Source organism: Aquarana catesbeiana, linkage group LG11 (genome assembly GCF_042186555.1).
Source record: "Aquarana catesbeiana isolate 2022-GZ linkage group LG11, ASM4218655v1, whole genome shotgun sequence".
Classification (NCBI taxonomy): domain Eukaryota; kingdom Metazoa; phylum Chordata; class Amphibia; order Anura; family Ranidae; genus Aquarana; species Aquarana catesbeiana.
Genome location: NC_133334.1, coordinates 272,621,098 through 272,637,794, shown reverse-complemented (window position 1 = coordinate 272,637,794; position 16,697 = coordinate 272,621,098). Strand labels below are relative to the sequence as shown.

General features: G+C 45.5%; 1 protein-coding gene across 2 annotated transcripts in view; it reads right to left on the bottom strand.

The window, feature by feature from the left end:
• The window catches only part of PHKB (phosphorylase kinase regulatory subunit beta), a 313,679-nt gene that overhangs the window by 268,613 nt on the left and 28,369 nt on the right, over positions 1-16,697 (bottom strand). For both annotated transcript variants that reach the window (XM_073605832.1, XM_073605831.1), the window contains exon 2: positions 11,944-12,033. In XM_073605832.1, coding sequence (XP_073461933.1) covers positions 11,944-12,033 — 90 coding nt within the window. The remainder of the gene's footprint in view (positions 1-11,943; positions 12,034-16,697) is intronic.

Genomic DNA, 16,697 nt, shown 5'->3' with positions numbered 1-16,697 from the left:
CACAGGACTCCATGCAGAGTAAATTCCGGCATATTTCTCTGGCCAGAAAGTCCAGGTGCTGCGTACAGCTACCCTCAGACATGAACAGTTGTGTGCGGCTGTACGCTTCTATACACAGTAATACAGTGTACAGGATATGCAAACAATAGGAAATGTTCTATTTTTTGCATGTGCTTGTACACTATAGAGGCAGGTCCAAGGGCAAGCTGAATCAGCAACAGGCAGGCAAACAAGAGAATGCGGTTACTCAGGTGTATATGCAGGCATGCCCAATTCCAGCATTGGAAGCAGATGCTTAAATATCAGAACCACAAATTTTCTTGATGGTCTTCAGCTATTACCTTGTGACCTGGGTATCCCGATTCTGTTCTTTGCCTACCCGTTGCTGACCCAGTTTGCCCTTAGACCTGCCTCTTTTCTGCTTACCTGTGGCTGACCCAGCTGGCCTCCTGATTTTGCCTCTTTTCTGCTTACCTGTGGCTGACCCTGCTAGCTTCTTGTAATTGCCTCTTTTCTGCCTACCTGTTGCTGACCCAGCCATCTTCTGGTAATTGCCTCTTCTCTGCCTACCTGTTGCTGACCTAGCTAGCTTCTTGTAATTGCCTCTTCCCAGCCTACCTGTTTCTGACCCAGCTAGCTTCTTGTAATTGCCTCTTCTCTGCCTACCTGTTGCTGACCCAGCTAGCTTTGGGTAATTGCCTCTTCTCTGCCTACCTGTTGCTGACCTAGCTAGCTTCTTGTAATTGCCTCTTCCCAGCCTACCTGTTTCTGACCCAGCTAGCTTTGGGTAATTGCCTCTTCTCTGCCTACCTGTTGCTGACCCAGCTAGCTTCTTATAATTGCCTCTTCTCTGCCTACCTGTGGTTGACCCAGCTAGCCTTCTGGAATTGACTCTTCTCTGCCTGTTGCTGACCCAGCTAGCCTCCTGGACTTACCTCTTCTCTGCCTACCTGTTGCTGACCTATCTAGCCTCCTGGAATTGCCTCTTCTCTGATTACCTGTTGCTGACCTAGCTAGCCTCCTGGAAATGCCTCTACTCTGCCTAACTGTTGCTGGTCCAGCTAACTTTCTGGAATTGCCTCTTCTCTGCCTGTTTGCTAGATCTGCTTTATTCTATTTACCCGTTGATGACCCATACACACTTTGGACCTTCTTTTACCTGGCCGTTCTGTGGCTCTCCCGGCTAGTTCCTACCCATGGCTTGTCTCAAATTTACTGATTTTCCAGTGCGACCTTGGCCTGCCTCCGGACCATGACTCTGTCTGCTATCCTGTCTACTGCCTGGCTCCACGGTTGCCATCGTCCGCTTCCTCTTCAATTGGGTTCCCTGCAGCTGCACGGCTCCTGTGTTCATACCACCTGTTGTTCCCATTTTCACCCAGTCTCTCATGATGACTACTCCAAGCCCTGCACTGTGTTAACTCTTGTCTTCTTTGCTTGCTTTTTGAGAGCATCTTATAGCCAAACCATCTCTAGAATCTTCTACAAGAAGTGTGCATTGGCTGTACGCTTCTATCAGTGATTCATTGGTAGTGAACCATAATAAGTGGACCAGCCCTGGAGACTGCACCCACTGATATAAAAAAGTCAACAATAGCAGCTCCCATAATTCCATCTTTACACGATTCACTTAGAACAAAACATGTTGTTTCCATGATGGACACAGCGAGAGGTTCTCTATAATGTCCCCTCCCCCAGCAGCACGTCCTTCACACTTCGTTTGACAGAAGTAAAGGGAAGCCCTGTGTAAGCTCTAGTCAGAGCTTGCACAGAGCTGAAGACCCTCCTTGCCCCATGTGATATAGCTGGCCCAATCACCAAGAACCAGTGCTGTTATATGAGAGATAGGGAATTGAATCAAATGCTTCTCTATACATGGCATTTATTTTTTTTATATTTTTTTGTACTCCCTTTACTTAATAAAAGTTATATAAATATTTTTTTATTTGCTTTAATGATTCAAAAGCATTCCATGCCTAGTAATTATTAATTTATGCTCAGCACATATACAGGCTCTGCTTTAGGACCAATTCATTAGCGCTCATTCAAGGCATTAAAGAGCAATTTCAAAGCATTTCTAAGCATTTTAGATACACAAGCATTTTTCAAGTGTTTAAAGTACACAGACATTTTTCACATCAACTTTTTTTGAAATTGCTTTTATCTACAAATTTATAAACATATTACAGGCACAGAGTGTTTTCAAACACTCAAACACTACTGTTCACACAGGAGAGGTGCGGGAACCACCCCCCCCCAACTGCATCATGGGTTCCCCCATCTCCGGTTCCCGATCCCACTATGGACATCAGCGGCTGCGGCTTGAGCTCCTCTTGCCACTCCCATGGTCACAGCCCGAGGGAATCCAGTGGATGGTTGGAGCCGCTGGAGGGATATGGCCATGGGAGAGGCAGGAGAAGCCCGAGCCGCAGCCGCTGATGTCCACAGTGGGATCGGGAGTCGGAGATTGTGGAGCCCATCATGCAGGGGGGGTTTCCTGCACCGCTCCTGTGTAAAAGCAGGCTCAAAGTCACTATGACAAGCCTAGGTTCATACATGAGCGGTGCAGAACCCCCCCCCCCCCCCCCCCCCCCCTTTGCATGACTGGTTCCACCATCTCCGGTTCCCGATCCCACTATGGACATCAGCGGCTGTGGCTTGGTCTCCTCTTGCCGCTCCCATGGTCACAGCCCGAGGGGGTCCAGTGAATAGTTGGGACTTGCTGGAGGGAGATGGCCATGGGAGAGGCAAGAGAAGCCCAAGCCGCAGCCGCTGATGTCCACAGTGGGATCGGGAACCAGAGATTGTGGAGCCCATCATGCAGGGGGGGTTTCCTGCACCGCTCCTGTGTAAAAGCAGGCTCAAGGTCACTATGACAAGCCTAGGTTCATACATGAGCGGTGCAGAAAAACCCCCGCCTGCATGACCAGTTCTACCATCTCCGGCCCCCGATCCCACTGTGGACATCAGCGGCTGCGGCTTGGGCTCCTCTTGCTGCTCCCATGGTCACAGCCCGAGGGGATCCAGTGGATGGTTGAAGCCGCTGGAGGGAGATAGCCATGGGAGAGGCATGAGAAGCCCGAGCCGCAGCCGCTGATGTCCACAGTGGGATTGGGAGCCAGAGATTGTGGAGCCCATCATGCAGGGGGGCTTTTCTAAACCGCTCCTGTGTAATAGAAGGCTCAAAGTCACTATGACAAACCTACCTTCATACATGAGTGGTGCAGAAACCCCCCCCCCCCCTGCATGACTGGTTCCACCATCTCCAGCTCCCGATACCACTGTGGACATCAGTGGGTGTAGCTTGGGCTCCTCCTGCCCCTCCTATGGCTCCCATGGTCACTGTGCTGACCAATCAGAAGCCATCTAGCTTGTACTGTCAGCACTGCAAGGAGATGAGAGAAAGCAGCAAGGATTTTAGATCCCCAGACCTGTGACAGCGCGTGATCGGCAGTCTGGTTCAGCGCAACCAGGGGGGGGGGGGGGTTGTGGCGGGCCTTGGAGGGTGTGGAAGGAGGTCCAGTGGATGGCTGGAGCTGCTGTAGGCTGAAGGGAGATAGCCATGCGAGAGGCAGGAGGAGCCCAAGCCACAGCCACTGATGTCCACAGTGGGATCAAGATCCGGAGATGGTGGAACCCGTCAAAGTCACTATGACAAGCCTGGGTTCCCACAGGAGCAGTGCGGAAAACGGCACACGAATCGGATAGGAATCACACAGCATTCCTGTGCAAATCACATGCAATTCTCTGCCGTTTCCGTCGTGTACTGATACCTTTGCATTGCGATTGGAGCCCATGCAAAATTGCATGGGCTCCAATTGCACTGCAAATGTATCGGTACTCGGCATCTGCGAGTACTTAACCAAAAAGTATTGATACTCGTACTCGGCAGTAAAAAAAAACAAAAAACGGTATTGGTCCATCCCTATTCAAAATAATAAGATTTGATCATTAATACTGACACATGCCCAAATGATGTAATGTAAAGTCCACTTAAAATGTAAACACTTTGGCAAATTTAAATATTTGGGGAAGAAAACCCAAAAAGCGTCACCATAAACACATCCAAGTTTCCAAAGTTTGGTAAAATATAAGTCTTCCATTTTCACTTGAGAGTACACTGCCTCTTAAACAAAATTAAAATAAACCACCAGTTATGGATTTATGTGTGAAAGGACTGAACGCCGCTTAAATTAGTTCTTAATTGCAGTTTATAATTCTCGATAATGAGTTGTCAAACTGAGCTAACGTATCCAAAGACACCGGTGGACACAATGAGCGCTGATTAGATTCCAAAGCAGGAGACGAGTTATTAAAAAAAAAAGCCTTAAAAGAAATGTATCATTTAGTTATTCATATCATGGGGGTGCAGGCCAAACAAGAGAGAAAATATTGAGCATTTCTCATAAAACAGAGCAGTGTGGACCTTAAAAGAGACCCCGTCACCTTCTCTATTCAGGGTAAAATGACATCGCTAAGCCAAAGCATTGTCACAACAATTTTGGTGAAATCACCTAAATCACTCTGAGCTCCATCACCAGCCAAAATCAAGTATTTCGGTGGCAACTGGGAAAGAAGAAACACAACAACTGAGCATTACCCCCCCCCCCTTCCTTCCACATCCCAAGGTACCTTAATAGGCAGCTTTACTGACCAATAGGAAGGCAGCATGGCACTCAAGTAGCATGAAAGTTGCATTAAAGTAGCGCAGGAACTTTTTTAAAGTTTCTGCGACTTGAAGTGACAGATCTGAACAGCTTCTGATGAAATACATGGACTGAAAATTGTCATGCAACTTTATGGGGGTTGTACAAAATAATGAACCCTAACAAGCTAAATATAAGGACTTGACGGAATCCAATTTTTGTAAAAAGTATCAAAAAATACAGTACATAAGTACATGTAAATAATGTACATCCTTCCTGAGGACTGGTGCCCAGGATCGGGCAAGATCACGTCAATGGAGTGGGGATCCGCCCACATACCTGGACCGACAACCTGGCTCAGCCTCACTGAGAGCCTGAGCTGGCCATTCCCTCCCTCTCCACAGACCAGCGCTCCAGTGAGAGTGTGGGGGGGGGGCAGAGCCGAGAGCAATGTCCGACAGTCACCAGCTCGGGAGCTCTGAGAACCGAGCAATCTGCGGTGTTTGATCACTCGGGTCTCTCTCTCAGGGTCTGATGCTGCATCCACCTAGGTAAGTAGGATTATTTTTAAAAAGAAAAGGAAGAAAGAAAACCGATACTTCTCTTTAAAAAAAAAAAAAAAAGAGTGGTTTACTACCACTTTAAAGGGAAACTAGGCATGATTCATAGGAAATCCTGTTAAATGCACTGTAGTGCGTTTATGCAAAACTGAAAACGCACTGGTGTAAACCAGGCCTTAGTAAATCAACCCCAATGTGTTGTTACAGAGGAACTGCTCACATAATTTGTAATAAAAAGCTCTTTGCCACTCCGAAGCTTCCCTCCCAACCACTTTGCATATTATTTTATATATACTGTGATTCTGTACTTGCCAAATATGCTGCAGAATAAGGATGAGCCCGGGAAATGTCTCACTGCCTGTAATTAGCGCTGTGCAGGGCCCAACTTCCTGCCGGGCTCTGCACGTGCGGCTTGCGAACACGCCTGAGCTCATCCTTACTGCAGAAATCTCCCTCCACTGAGTCTGGCTGCAGCCACTTTAACTGTGGGCAGCTGAAGCTGCTGCCTGTTCACTTCCTGGATTTACACAGGGGGCACACCTCCAGCTCTGCAGCTCCGATTGGCCCTCTTATGACTCACCAACCCCTCCCCTTCCTGGCAAACTATTATGAGAGTGAGAGAGAGAGCTGTGCATGTCGTCATAAGCCTAGGCTAATGACCAGATAAGAAACAGGAAGTGGGCTGTATAAGTTATTTATTGGCAGAAAAAAAAAAAAAGGTTTTACTATCCAAAGTTAAAACAACAACAACAAGGGCAGAAGATTTAATAGATGGAAATTTGAAAAAATGACTGAAGTTCTGCTTTAAGATACATTAGGGTGTGCACTGTATTAGTGCATTAATGTCACTGCAGTGCCACGTACCCTCTCGCAGTTTGCTGCATAGGTGTGAGCAAGTCCACCAAGGGTGCAGTGTGATCAGAAAACAGACTTTTTATTAGGGGGCACCTTTGCTTGGGGTAATGTAAGGCTAGCCATACACATTTAAAAATCAAATGAATGGATTTTATCACAGGATAGAGGAATCTGCAATGCTGGCAATTGTATTCAGACAGCCGCAGCACCCGCAGCTGCCAAGATTACACTATAATTAATATATATATATATATATATATATATATATATATATATATATATATATATATATATATATATACACAGTCACGGTCATAATTATCCACCCAGCCCAGCCGATTTTTAACTCAACCTTTGCTGAGCCAGGCGGTGCACACCGGCCACCAACATCTAGAATGTCAGCCGATGCAACAGAAATCATCTGAAATTCAAGCCAGATTATATCGATTTTGTAGAAAAAAAAACATAACCGGTGAGGTCAGCTTGATATTTCATGCAGGTGCAGTAAAATCTTTGTTGGCATTAATCCTAAGAAAAAAAAAAAAAAAAAGATTTTTTTTTTTTTTTTTTTTGTCAGTGTGATTTTTTTTTTTGCATGTGTTGCGCTCAGCGGTGAGCCAAACGCGGTGTACATAGCGAGCAATCACACAGCAGTACGTCTCCTGGCATTGACTGAGCAATGGGAGCCGAGCGGAATGACCTGAAGAATAAAAAAGGCAATTTAAGCGCTCTGTGGAAAAATGAAGGGCCGCCATTACATAAGTTCTCTATGTAATCTCCAACCTCAGAGTCTAAACTGTTGCCGCCGAGGCGAGATTTGTCCGCTTCTTTTAAAATTCAAACGGATCGGTTTATCCAAAAACGGATCTTTCAGTTCAGGACCGACCCCCCCGCTGGTCTGACTCAATGACTGGCTTCTGAGACCTCTGCGAGCCCCCCCCCACCCCCCCCAACCCCCCGTAGTGAGAGCTCCGAATTTCTCAGCTGACCCCTTGATGCTGTTTTAAAGAAGATTTATCTCTGTCTGCTGAATTTGTTCACTTATTTTATATTATAAATCATGCAGGAAAAACTGCAGGAGTAGGAGCAGATAAAATAATTCAGTAGGACCTGAAAGAACACTTTGAGGTGGACCAGCTTCTATAGCCGGTCCAAGTTTTTCTCTAAAAAGCATGTGAAAAAAAAAAAAAGAGATATTACCTATTAAAAATGGTAAGAGGCCGGACGCCGCCCCCCCTCTATCCATGCATCCAGCCCCTTTCAGGACGCCGGGCGCATGAATTACAGCGGCCAGGTTTTTTTTTGTTTTTTTAAGCACCTGATTAGAGCTAGAGGCTCTAATAGGCTTCAAAATAGGGTGGGCCCGTGGCACAGAGCATTGCGCTATGAGTCCCCCCAAGTGTTTCAACAGCGAATGAATATTTGCTATTGAAACACTGATCCTGAATCTGGCCAATCAGAAGCGGGTCTGAGACCCGTTTTTCCAATTGGCCCTAAAGAGAAGAGAAGAGTCCCAATTGGCTGGCAAAGAGGAGGGAGGAAACAGAAGCCGCCGTGATGCCCGTGGAGAGCAGGGGAAGCCACCGGTGAAGCCTGGGAGAAGCGCTGCCCACCATAGATGGGGTAAGTGCACTAGACCCGACCAAACGGGTGGTGGGGTGTAGTTACCCCCCCCCCCCCCCCCAAAAAAAAATAAAATTACCACCGGCCGCCACTGATCAAAGGCCTACATAAAGTCTGAGAGGTACACTGACTTTTAGGTAGGATCCTCCTTGCCCAAGATAAAATTTCCTGTGAACTGGGAGACCAGATCTTCCAGGACTTGCTCACACCAGGTGCACTGGGCAGCCTTGCTTAGATCAGTCCCAATGCAAAACAAAAAGCAAAAAGCCTTGTCCTGTTAGTGGAGACAGAAGCCCCAATCAGGGCCATTCGGACCATACTGGGCTGACTGCTATTTTATCCCAGGAATTTTATAGTGTTAAAGTGTTTGTAAAACTTCAGCTTTTTTTAATTGGAAAACAAACATGTTATACTTACCTGCTCTGTGGAATGGTATTGACCCAGAGCAGCCCTGATCCTCTTCTACTCCGGTCCCACGCCAGCGCTCCTGGCTCCGCCTCTTCAGCCAGTGCCCCCATAAAAAAAAAAAAAAAAAGCGCTTCCTATGGGGGCACTTGTGCAGGATTGCTCCTGAGCCCCCTCTGCCTGCATCCATAGACACAGACAGCGGGGCAGATCCCCACACCCTGCTCCCTCGTCACAGAATTTGATGGACAGCATGGCTCCCGCTGCTATGGATCTGCCCTGTGAGGAGTGACAGAGCCAGGAGAGCTGCTACTCTCATGAACAGTGCTGGATCTCGATGGGGCTCAGGTAAGTATAAAGGGGGGGGGGGGTCACAGGCACAGAAGGTTTTTTACCATAATGCACAGAATGCATTAAAGTAGAACTAAAAGGCAAAACTTTTTCTTTTAAATTTTGGACAGAGTGGGGAGCGATTTGAAGACTTGTCAGTTTTTATTGCGGTCTGCGCCCCCAGTGGAAGTCAGCTGCCGGCTTCTACTCTAAGACTATCTTCCTGATAAACTTATCAAGTTTATCAGGAAGCCCCTGATAAACTTGATAATTCCCCCTACATAAAAAAAAGATGTATCAATTACGGGGATGCATTAAGAAATTCCACAAGGTTTGGGATATACGAGTCGAATCGGCTACTACGAATAATGTATACAGCAGCAGATTAAATAAACGGGCAGGGCAAGCAGGCAGAGATCGATGATGCCAGTCCTATTCACTCCAGCCAGCACTAATGTGATCATGCTATCCCTGAGGAGTACCAAGGAAGTGGTAAGGGGCAAAGTCAAACTGTGTGTGGTGAAGATGCAGCAGTGAATGAATTAAAGGCCAAGTTCACCTTTTGTAAAAATATAAAATAAAAAGGGGTGACGTCATCACGCTGGCTTGAATGAGCAGCATTTTTTTGGTAATGCCTGGCTGTCATTTGCATTTTGTGAGTATGTTGTCTGCATTTTTAAATAAAATAAAATATAGATTGTAAACATTTCTACACTATGATCTCTCTCAAGGGGGTGGGTGGCTTTCTCTGTGCAGGATATTAAACCCGGTCTCACATATAAAGAAAGGACTTTCTCTTTTTATATGTTGTTTCAGGTTTTAATGTAAACAATAGTCTGCACATAGAAAGCCATCCATCCCCTTGAGAGGGATCTAATGCGATTTGTGACCTCTTGTGCTGTGAGGTCTTGGGCTCTGGTAAGCAGGTTTATGTGGCGGTGGCTGGAGCACTGGAATCACTTTAGGACTTTTATATGGATTTGATTTATTCATTGTTTTTCACACCAAAATTGATTATTGAAGAGATAAAATACAGCACAGTACACTTAACCATGGTCATGCGGCTTTATGCCTAAACGTTCGATCACTAGCATTGGAGGCAGTGAACATGTTTCACTTTCTAAATTTTACCCCCCTTCATGACCAGGCCATTTTTAGCGATATGGCACTGCGTTACTTTAACAATTGCGCGGTCATGCAACGCTGTTGAAAGACGAACAGTTTTGGAAAAAAAAAAAAATTATATATATATATATATATATATATATATATATATATATATATATATATATATATATATATATATATATATATATATATATATATATTTATTTATATTTCTTTTCGGTATTCGGTATCGGCACCAAAAAACCCATTCGGTGCATCCCTAATAGAAATGAAATTTTTTTTTATTGGATTTTTTTTATAGCAGACACTAAAAAAACATTTAATATATTATATATAAAAAATTTTTTTTAGTTACTGCTATAAAAAACATCCAATAAAAAAAAAAATTACATTTCTATTAGGGATGCACCGAATGGGTTTTTTGGTGCTGAAACCAATACCGAAAATAAATCTTCCTTGATCCCGAAAACCGAAACCACTACCGAAACAACACCGATACCAAAAGTGACTGTTTTAAAAAATATTTTTATACAGGAGATGGTCAGAGACTGCAGACATGGTACAAGAGATGGTCAGAGACTGCAGACATGATACAAGAGATGGTCAGAGACTGAGGACATGGTACAGGAGATGGTCAGAGACTGAGGACATGGTACAGGAGATGGTCAGAGACTGCAGACATGGTACAGGAGATGGTCAGAGACTGCAGACATGGTACAGGAGATGGTCAGAGACTGGGGACATGGTACAGGAGATGGTCAGAGACTGCAGACATGGTACAGGAGATGGTCAGAGACTGCAGACATGGTACAGGAGATGGTCAGAGACTGCAGACATGCTACAGGAGATGGTCAGAGACTGCAGACATGGTACAGGAGATGGTCAGAGACTGCAGACATGCTACAGGAGATGGTCAGAGACTGGGGACATGGTCAGAGAGTCAGAGACTGCGGACATGATACAAGAGATCAATGCAGCCTCACCAGTGCCTGTCAGATGCAGCCAGCCAGTGTGCCCAGTAGGGCAGCCAGTTCCCCCATTGCAGCGTAGCCAGTGTTCCCAGTAGTGCAGCCAGTGTCCCCAGTTGGGCAGCCAGTGTCCCCATTGCAGCGTAGCCAGTGTCCCCAGTAGTGCAGCCAGTGTCCCTATTGCAGCCAGTGAAGGGAGAGGAGAGCCACCAGGATTGGACGGATGATCTGTCTACCAAAAGTGCCCAGACAAGGCTCGCAGCAGGGAACACACAGCTATTGAAATGAAAGCTGTGATGTTCCCGGCGCTGTAATCAAACAGGTGGCAGCGGCGGCTCGCCCCCCTTTTAATGATATAGGAAGCCCCCCTGATAGGCGGCACCAGGGGCGGGCCAGGCCCCGCCCTATTTTCGGCATCAGTATCGGCAAAAATTCTCTTTCGGCTTTTTGCCGAAAGGGCCATTTTCGGCCGATATGTTTCGGTGGCTGAAATTTCGGTGCATCCCTAATTTCTATATAAATTTAGGCCAGGAAGTTGATAGTGTTACAGTACTGCTATAAAAAAACATCCAATAAAAAAGAAAAAAAATCTAATTTCTTCATCAAGTTAGGTTAATATGTATTCTGCTACATGTTTATTAAAAAAAAAAAAATCCCAATAAGTGTATATTGATTGGTTTACGCGAACTTTAAAAGTGTCTACAAACTATGGGATATATGTATAGGAAAAATGTTTTATGCTAGTAATGGCGGCGATCAGCGTCTTATAGCATACACTTATATAGAACTTCTGAGGAATCTCGCCACGTCAAAAACAGGTACCCGCCACCCTACCCCCCCCCGAAAGGTGCCAAATGAGGCACTGGAGAGGGGGGGGGGGGGGTGCAGACAAAGCGGAGCTTCCACTTTTGGGTGGAACTCCACTTTAAACATCTATGGCAATCAAAGGGTTAAGTGTGTGCCTAACCAGTGTTTATGTGTACTGTGTTAGGTGCTACTACTAAGGGAAGTGATGGAATTTATTCCTTGTGGTAACCCAAAATTAATCCCTTCCCTCCCTCAGAAGGGGGCTCTGCCTTTACTTACATAGGCAGATCTCCTTTCTCTGTGCCGGAGGACATCCAGTACCCGGCAACCGCAGATTGGCTTCTGCTGCGATTAAATCACAGCAGAAGCGGCCTGCCGCCGGCTCGCACGTGCCCCCTGCCGGAGGACGTGCGGAATCATGTTTATATATATATATATGTGATCCTGCAGAGTAGAGTAAAACTGCTATGGGGTTGACGGCACTTGTGGTTATATTATTTTGCAACAGGTGCACTTGAAAAGCTGCAGCAACAGAAAAAAAAAAAAAAAAAAGACTTTTCGCCGCCGCAGTGAGAGGTGTGAGACTCCCTATCAAGACCAACATTAAACTCTGCTACTTACCAATTCTGTAAAAACGATCCAATTTATCCCACAGAGTCTCATTGTCTGGCCTCGGGAGGTCGATGCTTTTTAGAGGTTCATATACAGAGCCTAAAATAACAAGAAAAAAAAAAGGAAAAGAGAATGAGAGAAGATAAAACATCTCATCTACCCAATCAAGATAATAAAAATGATCACACAGCCTAGTAAGTTGTTGTCTCTTTCATTAACCGCACTGATGATGGTAATTGCATTTTCTACAGAGTATCCAAGGGTTTTTATCAAGTAAAAAACAAAACTTGTTATTATCGAGTGAGCAAAAAAAAGAAAAAAAAAGAAAAAAAAAAGAAAAAAAGAAAAAGAAAAATCTATATATTTGAGAGATTCTGCAGAGGTCTCTCCGTAGAGAACAGAAGCCTGGAATCTAAGGAGCCGTCTTCATCCCATAACTGACATCTCTTCATTCTCTGTGGATGTCGGAGAGATAAACCATCAAAAAAGCTTCTTCTATTTCTCGGGGACCCCGAAGGACAGGACTCTGTGCCCCGAGTTCCCGGATCTACACACTTGCTATTGAATTTTTAAAGCAGCGGAATAAACAAAAATGATTTCCACTCCGATACGTATTCATCAAAGCTGAAGTAATTTGTTTTTTTTTTTGGTTATATTTTTCCCTCCCCGTTTTCCCGTTTTCCACCCTCATCACTGTGCTAATACATTTCTTTTTGATTAAACCGTTTTTATTTCATACCTTATTTTAGACCCATCACTTGATTTCTGTGCATACATTACATGACATACTTTGTTTTAGACCCAGTGATGTAAACACTACATCTCTGTGCTTCCATATGTAATGCGGGCAGATCATAGCTGGTGGGAGGGGCCTGCAAGGTGCAGTACATACAGCTTCCTGAAAACATCACAGCACCCGGCCTTAGTACTTCTCTCAAGAGCCGTCATCATGCAAGCAGTGGGTTGGCTTTAGGGGTGAGTTATGCAAATATCAAAATGCCTTGATGGGTGGGCATCAGTCTGGAGGAGTGGGTGTTCCCAGGCAGGTGCATTTGCATAAAGACCACCCCGGATAATGCCCATGTGTGATGCTAAGACTCATATTCAGTGGTCTCCAAATCGCAGCTGTATTCCTCCTACCGATACCAACAATGGGGCACTACTCCTCCCACTGATACCAATGATGGGGCACTATTCCTCTCACCGATACCAACTATGGGGCATTATTCCTTCCACTGACACCAATGATGGGACACTATTCCTTCCACTGATACCAATGATGGGGCACTATTCCTTCCACTGATACCAATGATGGGGCACTATTCCTCCCACTGATACCAGTGATGGGGCACTATTCCTCCCACTGATACCAATGATGGGACACTATTCCTTCCACTGATACCAATGATGGGGCACTATTCCTCCCACTGATACCAATGATGGGGCACTATTCCTCCCACTGATTCCAGTGATGGGGCACTATTCCTCCCACTGACACCAATGATGGGGCATTCTTTACTCTCATTGACGCAAAGAGATTTTCTGCACAAAGCTTGCTAGGTGGGGTATTCAAAGGCCGGAGGGGCCAAAAAAGAGGAGGATTGGCTCTCGTTGGTGTCAATCACAGCCAGTGAGCTGATGGGGAAAGAGGGGGGTGGGGCAGAGCCGCAGTTTCGTCCCCGACTGGACACCCAGGGCAGCGGCCCTGATCATCGATGCTGCCATCATGTCAACCAGTAGTGTATTTAGGTTTCGTGCTGCCCTAGGCCTGACTAAACTCGTGCACCCCCCCAATTTAAATATGACCCACCCCTTCCTGTTAAGGCCACACCCCTTGCTGTTTAAGACCCGCCCTGAAATTTTCAAGTGGTGACACTAGTTCTGAGGGCCTGGGGGGGGGGGCAATGGATTCCCTTAATTTTCATAGATTTCCTCTCACTTCCTGTTTGGCTGTGGGGCAGGAAATGAAGAGAAATCTCTGGAATGGGACAGGGATGGTAAAAAATAAACTGACAGGGGCTTTAACCCTCCCTTATTCTATCCAAAATGAAAAAAATAAAGTGTTGCCTATAGTTCTACTTTAAGCACAAATTTCCTTAGAGAGGACTAAGAAGATATAACCATGCCAATGATGCAGCAGAAAACATATAGCACAGTGAGGAAGATTTGTGGTCCACGATGATAGGACAGTCAAAATTAGAAGTGCCCCCCCCCCCCCACACAGTTGTGGAATGCTGGCCGCCTGCATACCGGAAGCAGTGCGTCCGTTTTATGGGGGCGCTAGACTAATTTGCCTCTCAGCCCAGTCCGCCCCATAAGACTGGCGCTACACTAAAAGTGTAGCGCAAGCCGGCGGGGACTCTTTCCGTGCTGCCCCCCCCCACTGCAAAGTGCTGCCCTAGGCCTGGGCCTTGATGGCCTAGGCCAAGATACAGCGTTGAGGTCAACACCACTCTCTGAATCAATTCTAGAACCACTCACCACGGGTAGAAGATCAGAGGAAGAAGACCCAGCCAGCATGCCAAATGACTGGCCAGAACACATCAGAAACAGAATAGGTAATATAAAATAAATACCATAAATAAAAAAAATGTAAAACAGATGAATAAATATAAATTTAAGGCAAAAAAGGCAAAAGCAATTCGCACAGCTTGGGTGGGGTGTGTGTGTGCACATCAATATGGACTTTACATATAAGCTGATCACATTTGCAAATCCTCCCCCCTCCAAAAAAAAAAAAAATCTCTCTTTTAGTACCCCTTAATTCTTATGATGGAGACACATCATCAGAAGCAGCTTTCTCATACCGCAGTTAGCGCGATGGAGCTAAAGACTTCCTTTTTGTTCTCATTTGTATAGGAAAGCGGCTTGTGCAGCTCGCAGTGAATTATTATTCCTTCGCGTGAGAGTCGGCCTCATAAAAATGCACCACTTCATTAGTTCTGGAGGAATTAAAGCCTTTCTATTAATATTTTAATTGCCTTTTTAATTTCTGCTCAAATCGTGGGCAGGCTTCCTAGCAACAAACATCCGACGGCTTAAAGTAAACTTGACTCGGTGCCCGGCCTGACAGACAAATTAGACGCTGGGAAAAGAGTCTGGAACCGATTCAAACGCAAGTGTAGAGAACATCTTGGACATCGCTGCGAATTTCATCAAGGCTAAATTCCGTGGCGCTCACGATCTTGCCTTCCCCACGATGTTAAAGGAGCACTCCAGTCAAACCTAAAAGTGATTGTAAAACTTTATTTATTTTTTTTTAAAGCAGAGCTCCACGTAAAAAGTGCCTCCTCCCCCCCTTCCACTGCCACATTTGGCACCTTTTGGGGGTGGGGGGAGGGGGGAATGGGTACCTCGTTTTGACCGGTACCCGCTCCCACTTCCCGCTCAGTTCGCCGCAGCAAATAGAGCCGGAGGTTTCTTTTTCTCCTTTCATTTCCACCACCACTTGAGCTAAAAAAAAGGTTGGGCACGCTGTGTCCATCACCGGATGTAGGGACCGAGTGTAAGGCACTAAGACGGCCATATAAAGACAGAGACGCTCCAGTGGAAAGGTGTGGAACTGAATCGTAGGAGGACTAAAGTCTATCTGCATTATTCGATGCGGTTTATACACAGATTTGAGGTGAGAGTTCTGTGAGCTCGTTTTCCAGTTGATCCAATGAATATACACTGAAGAAACTTACGAATATTGATTTATATATGGACTTTATCATTTAGCAATTCATCTTTATTGTTTAATAGACTTCTGGACTTTCTAGATTATGAGAGGCCCCCTCCCTTTTTTTTTCCTTTACTACCACTTTAAACCAGCCTCTCAAGCTTTTCAACACAGAGGAACCCTTGGAAAACTGTTTTGGTCTCGGAAAAACCCTTCTAAAAATGACTAGATCTACAACTCATGGTACATTAGTGTGATGGTCAGTGGGAAGAACACTCCTTACACTTGTGGTCAGTGGGAAGAATTGCCCCCTTACAGATAGCTAAAAAGATCAATGGTGTCAGTGGGAACTTAACTAAGAGGCAGAAATTGTTCATAGAATCACTCTGGAGGAACCCTGGCTTACTGAGTAGGGAAGGTCCGACACCACTTATGAAGGAACTTCGCTGTAGTCAGCCAATGAGAACCCCAAAGACAGTAATGTTGATAGTCCACCACGATGAGGTTCCTACAGGTGACTCCATAACAGGTGCACTGCCATCTCTTTTTTCAAGGAGTCCCACTGTGTGTGTGTCTTCTCCACACTTTCTGTTTTTGAGCTGCCAATGTCTAACATTAACCACATGGCAGTTATACTCTTGACATCCACCATGCTCTGAAGGAGCTCTGTATATGGTCAGACTCAGTAACTACTACATCAGGGGTCTCCAAACTTTCTAAACAAAGGACCAGTTTACTGTCCCTCAGACTTCAGTGGGGCCAGACTGTGGCCAGTGAATGTAGAAAATATCCCGGATTACGAGGGAGTAAAAAATGCCTCAGGTTTGGTGGTCAGTGGGAGTAAATAGATTACATTGAGCCTGTGGTCAGTCGGAGGAGGAATAGTGAGTGCCCCATTATTGATATTAGTTGGAGGAATAATACCCCATCAATGGTATCAGTGGGAGGAATCGTGTCCCACCACTGGTGTCACTGGGAAGAATAGTGCCCCATCACTGTTGTCAGTAGAAGGAATAGTGCCCTATCCTTGGTGTCACTGGAAGGAATAGTGGCCCATCATTGGTATCAGTAGGAGGCATGGTACCCCACCTTTGGTCCCTGT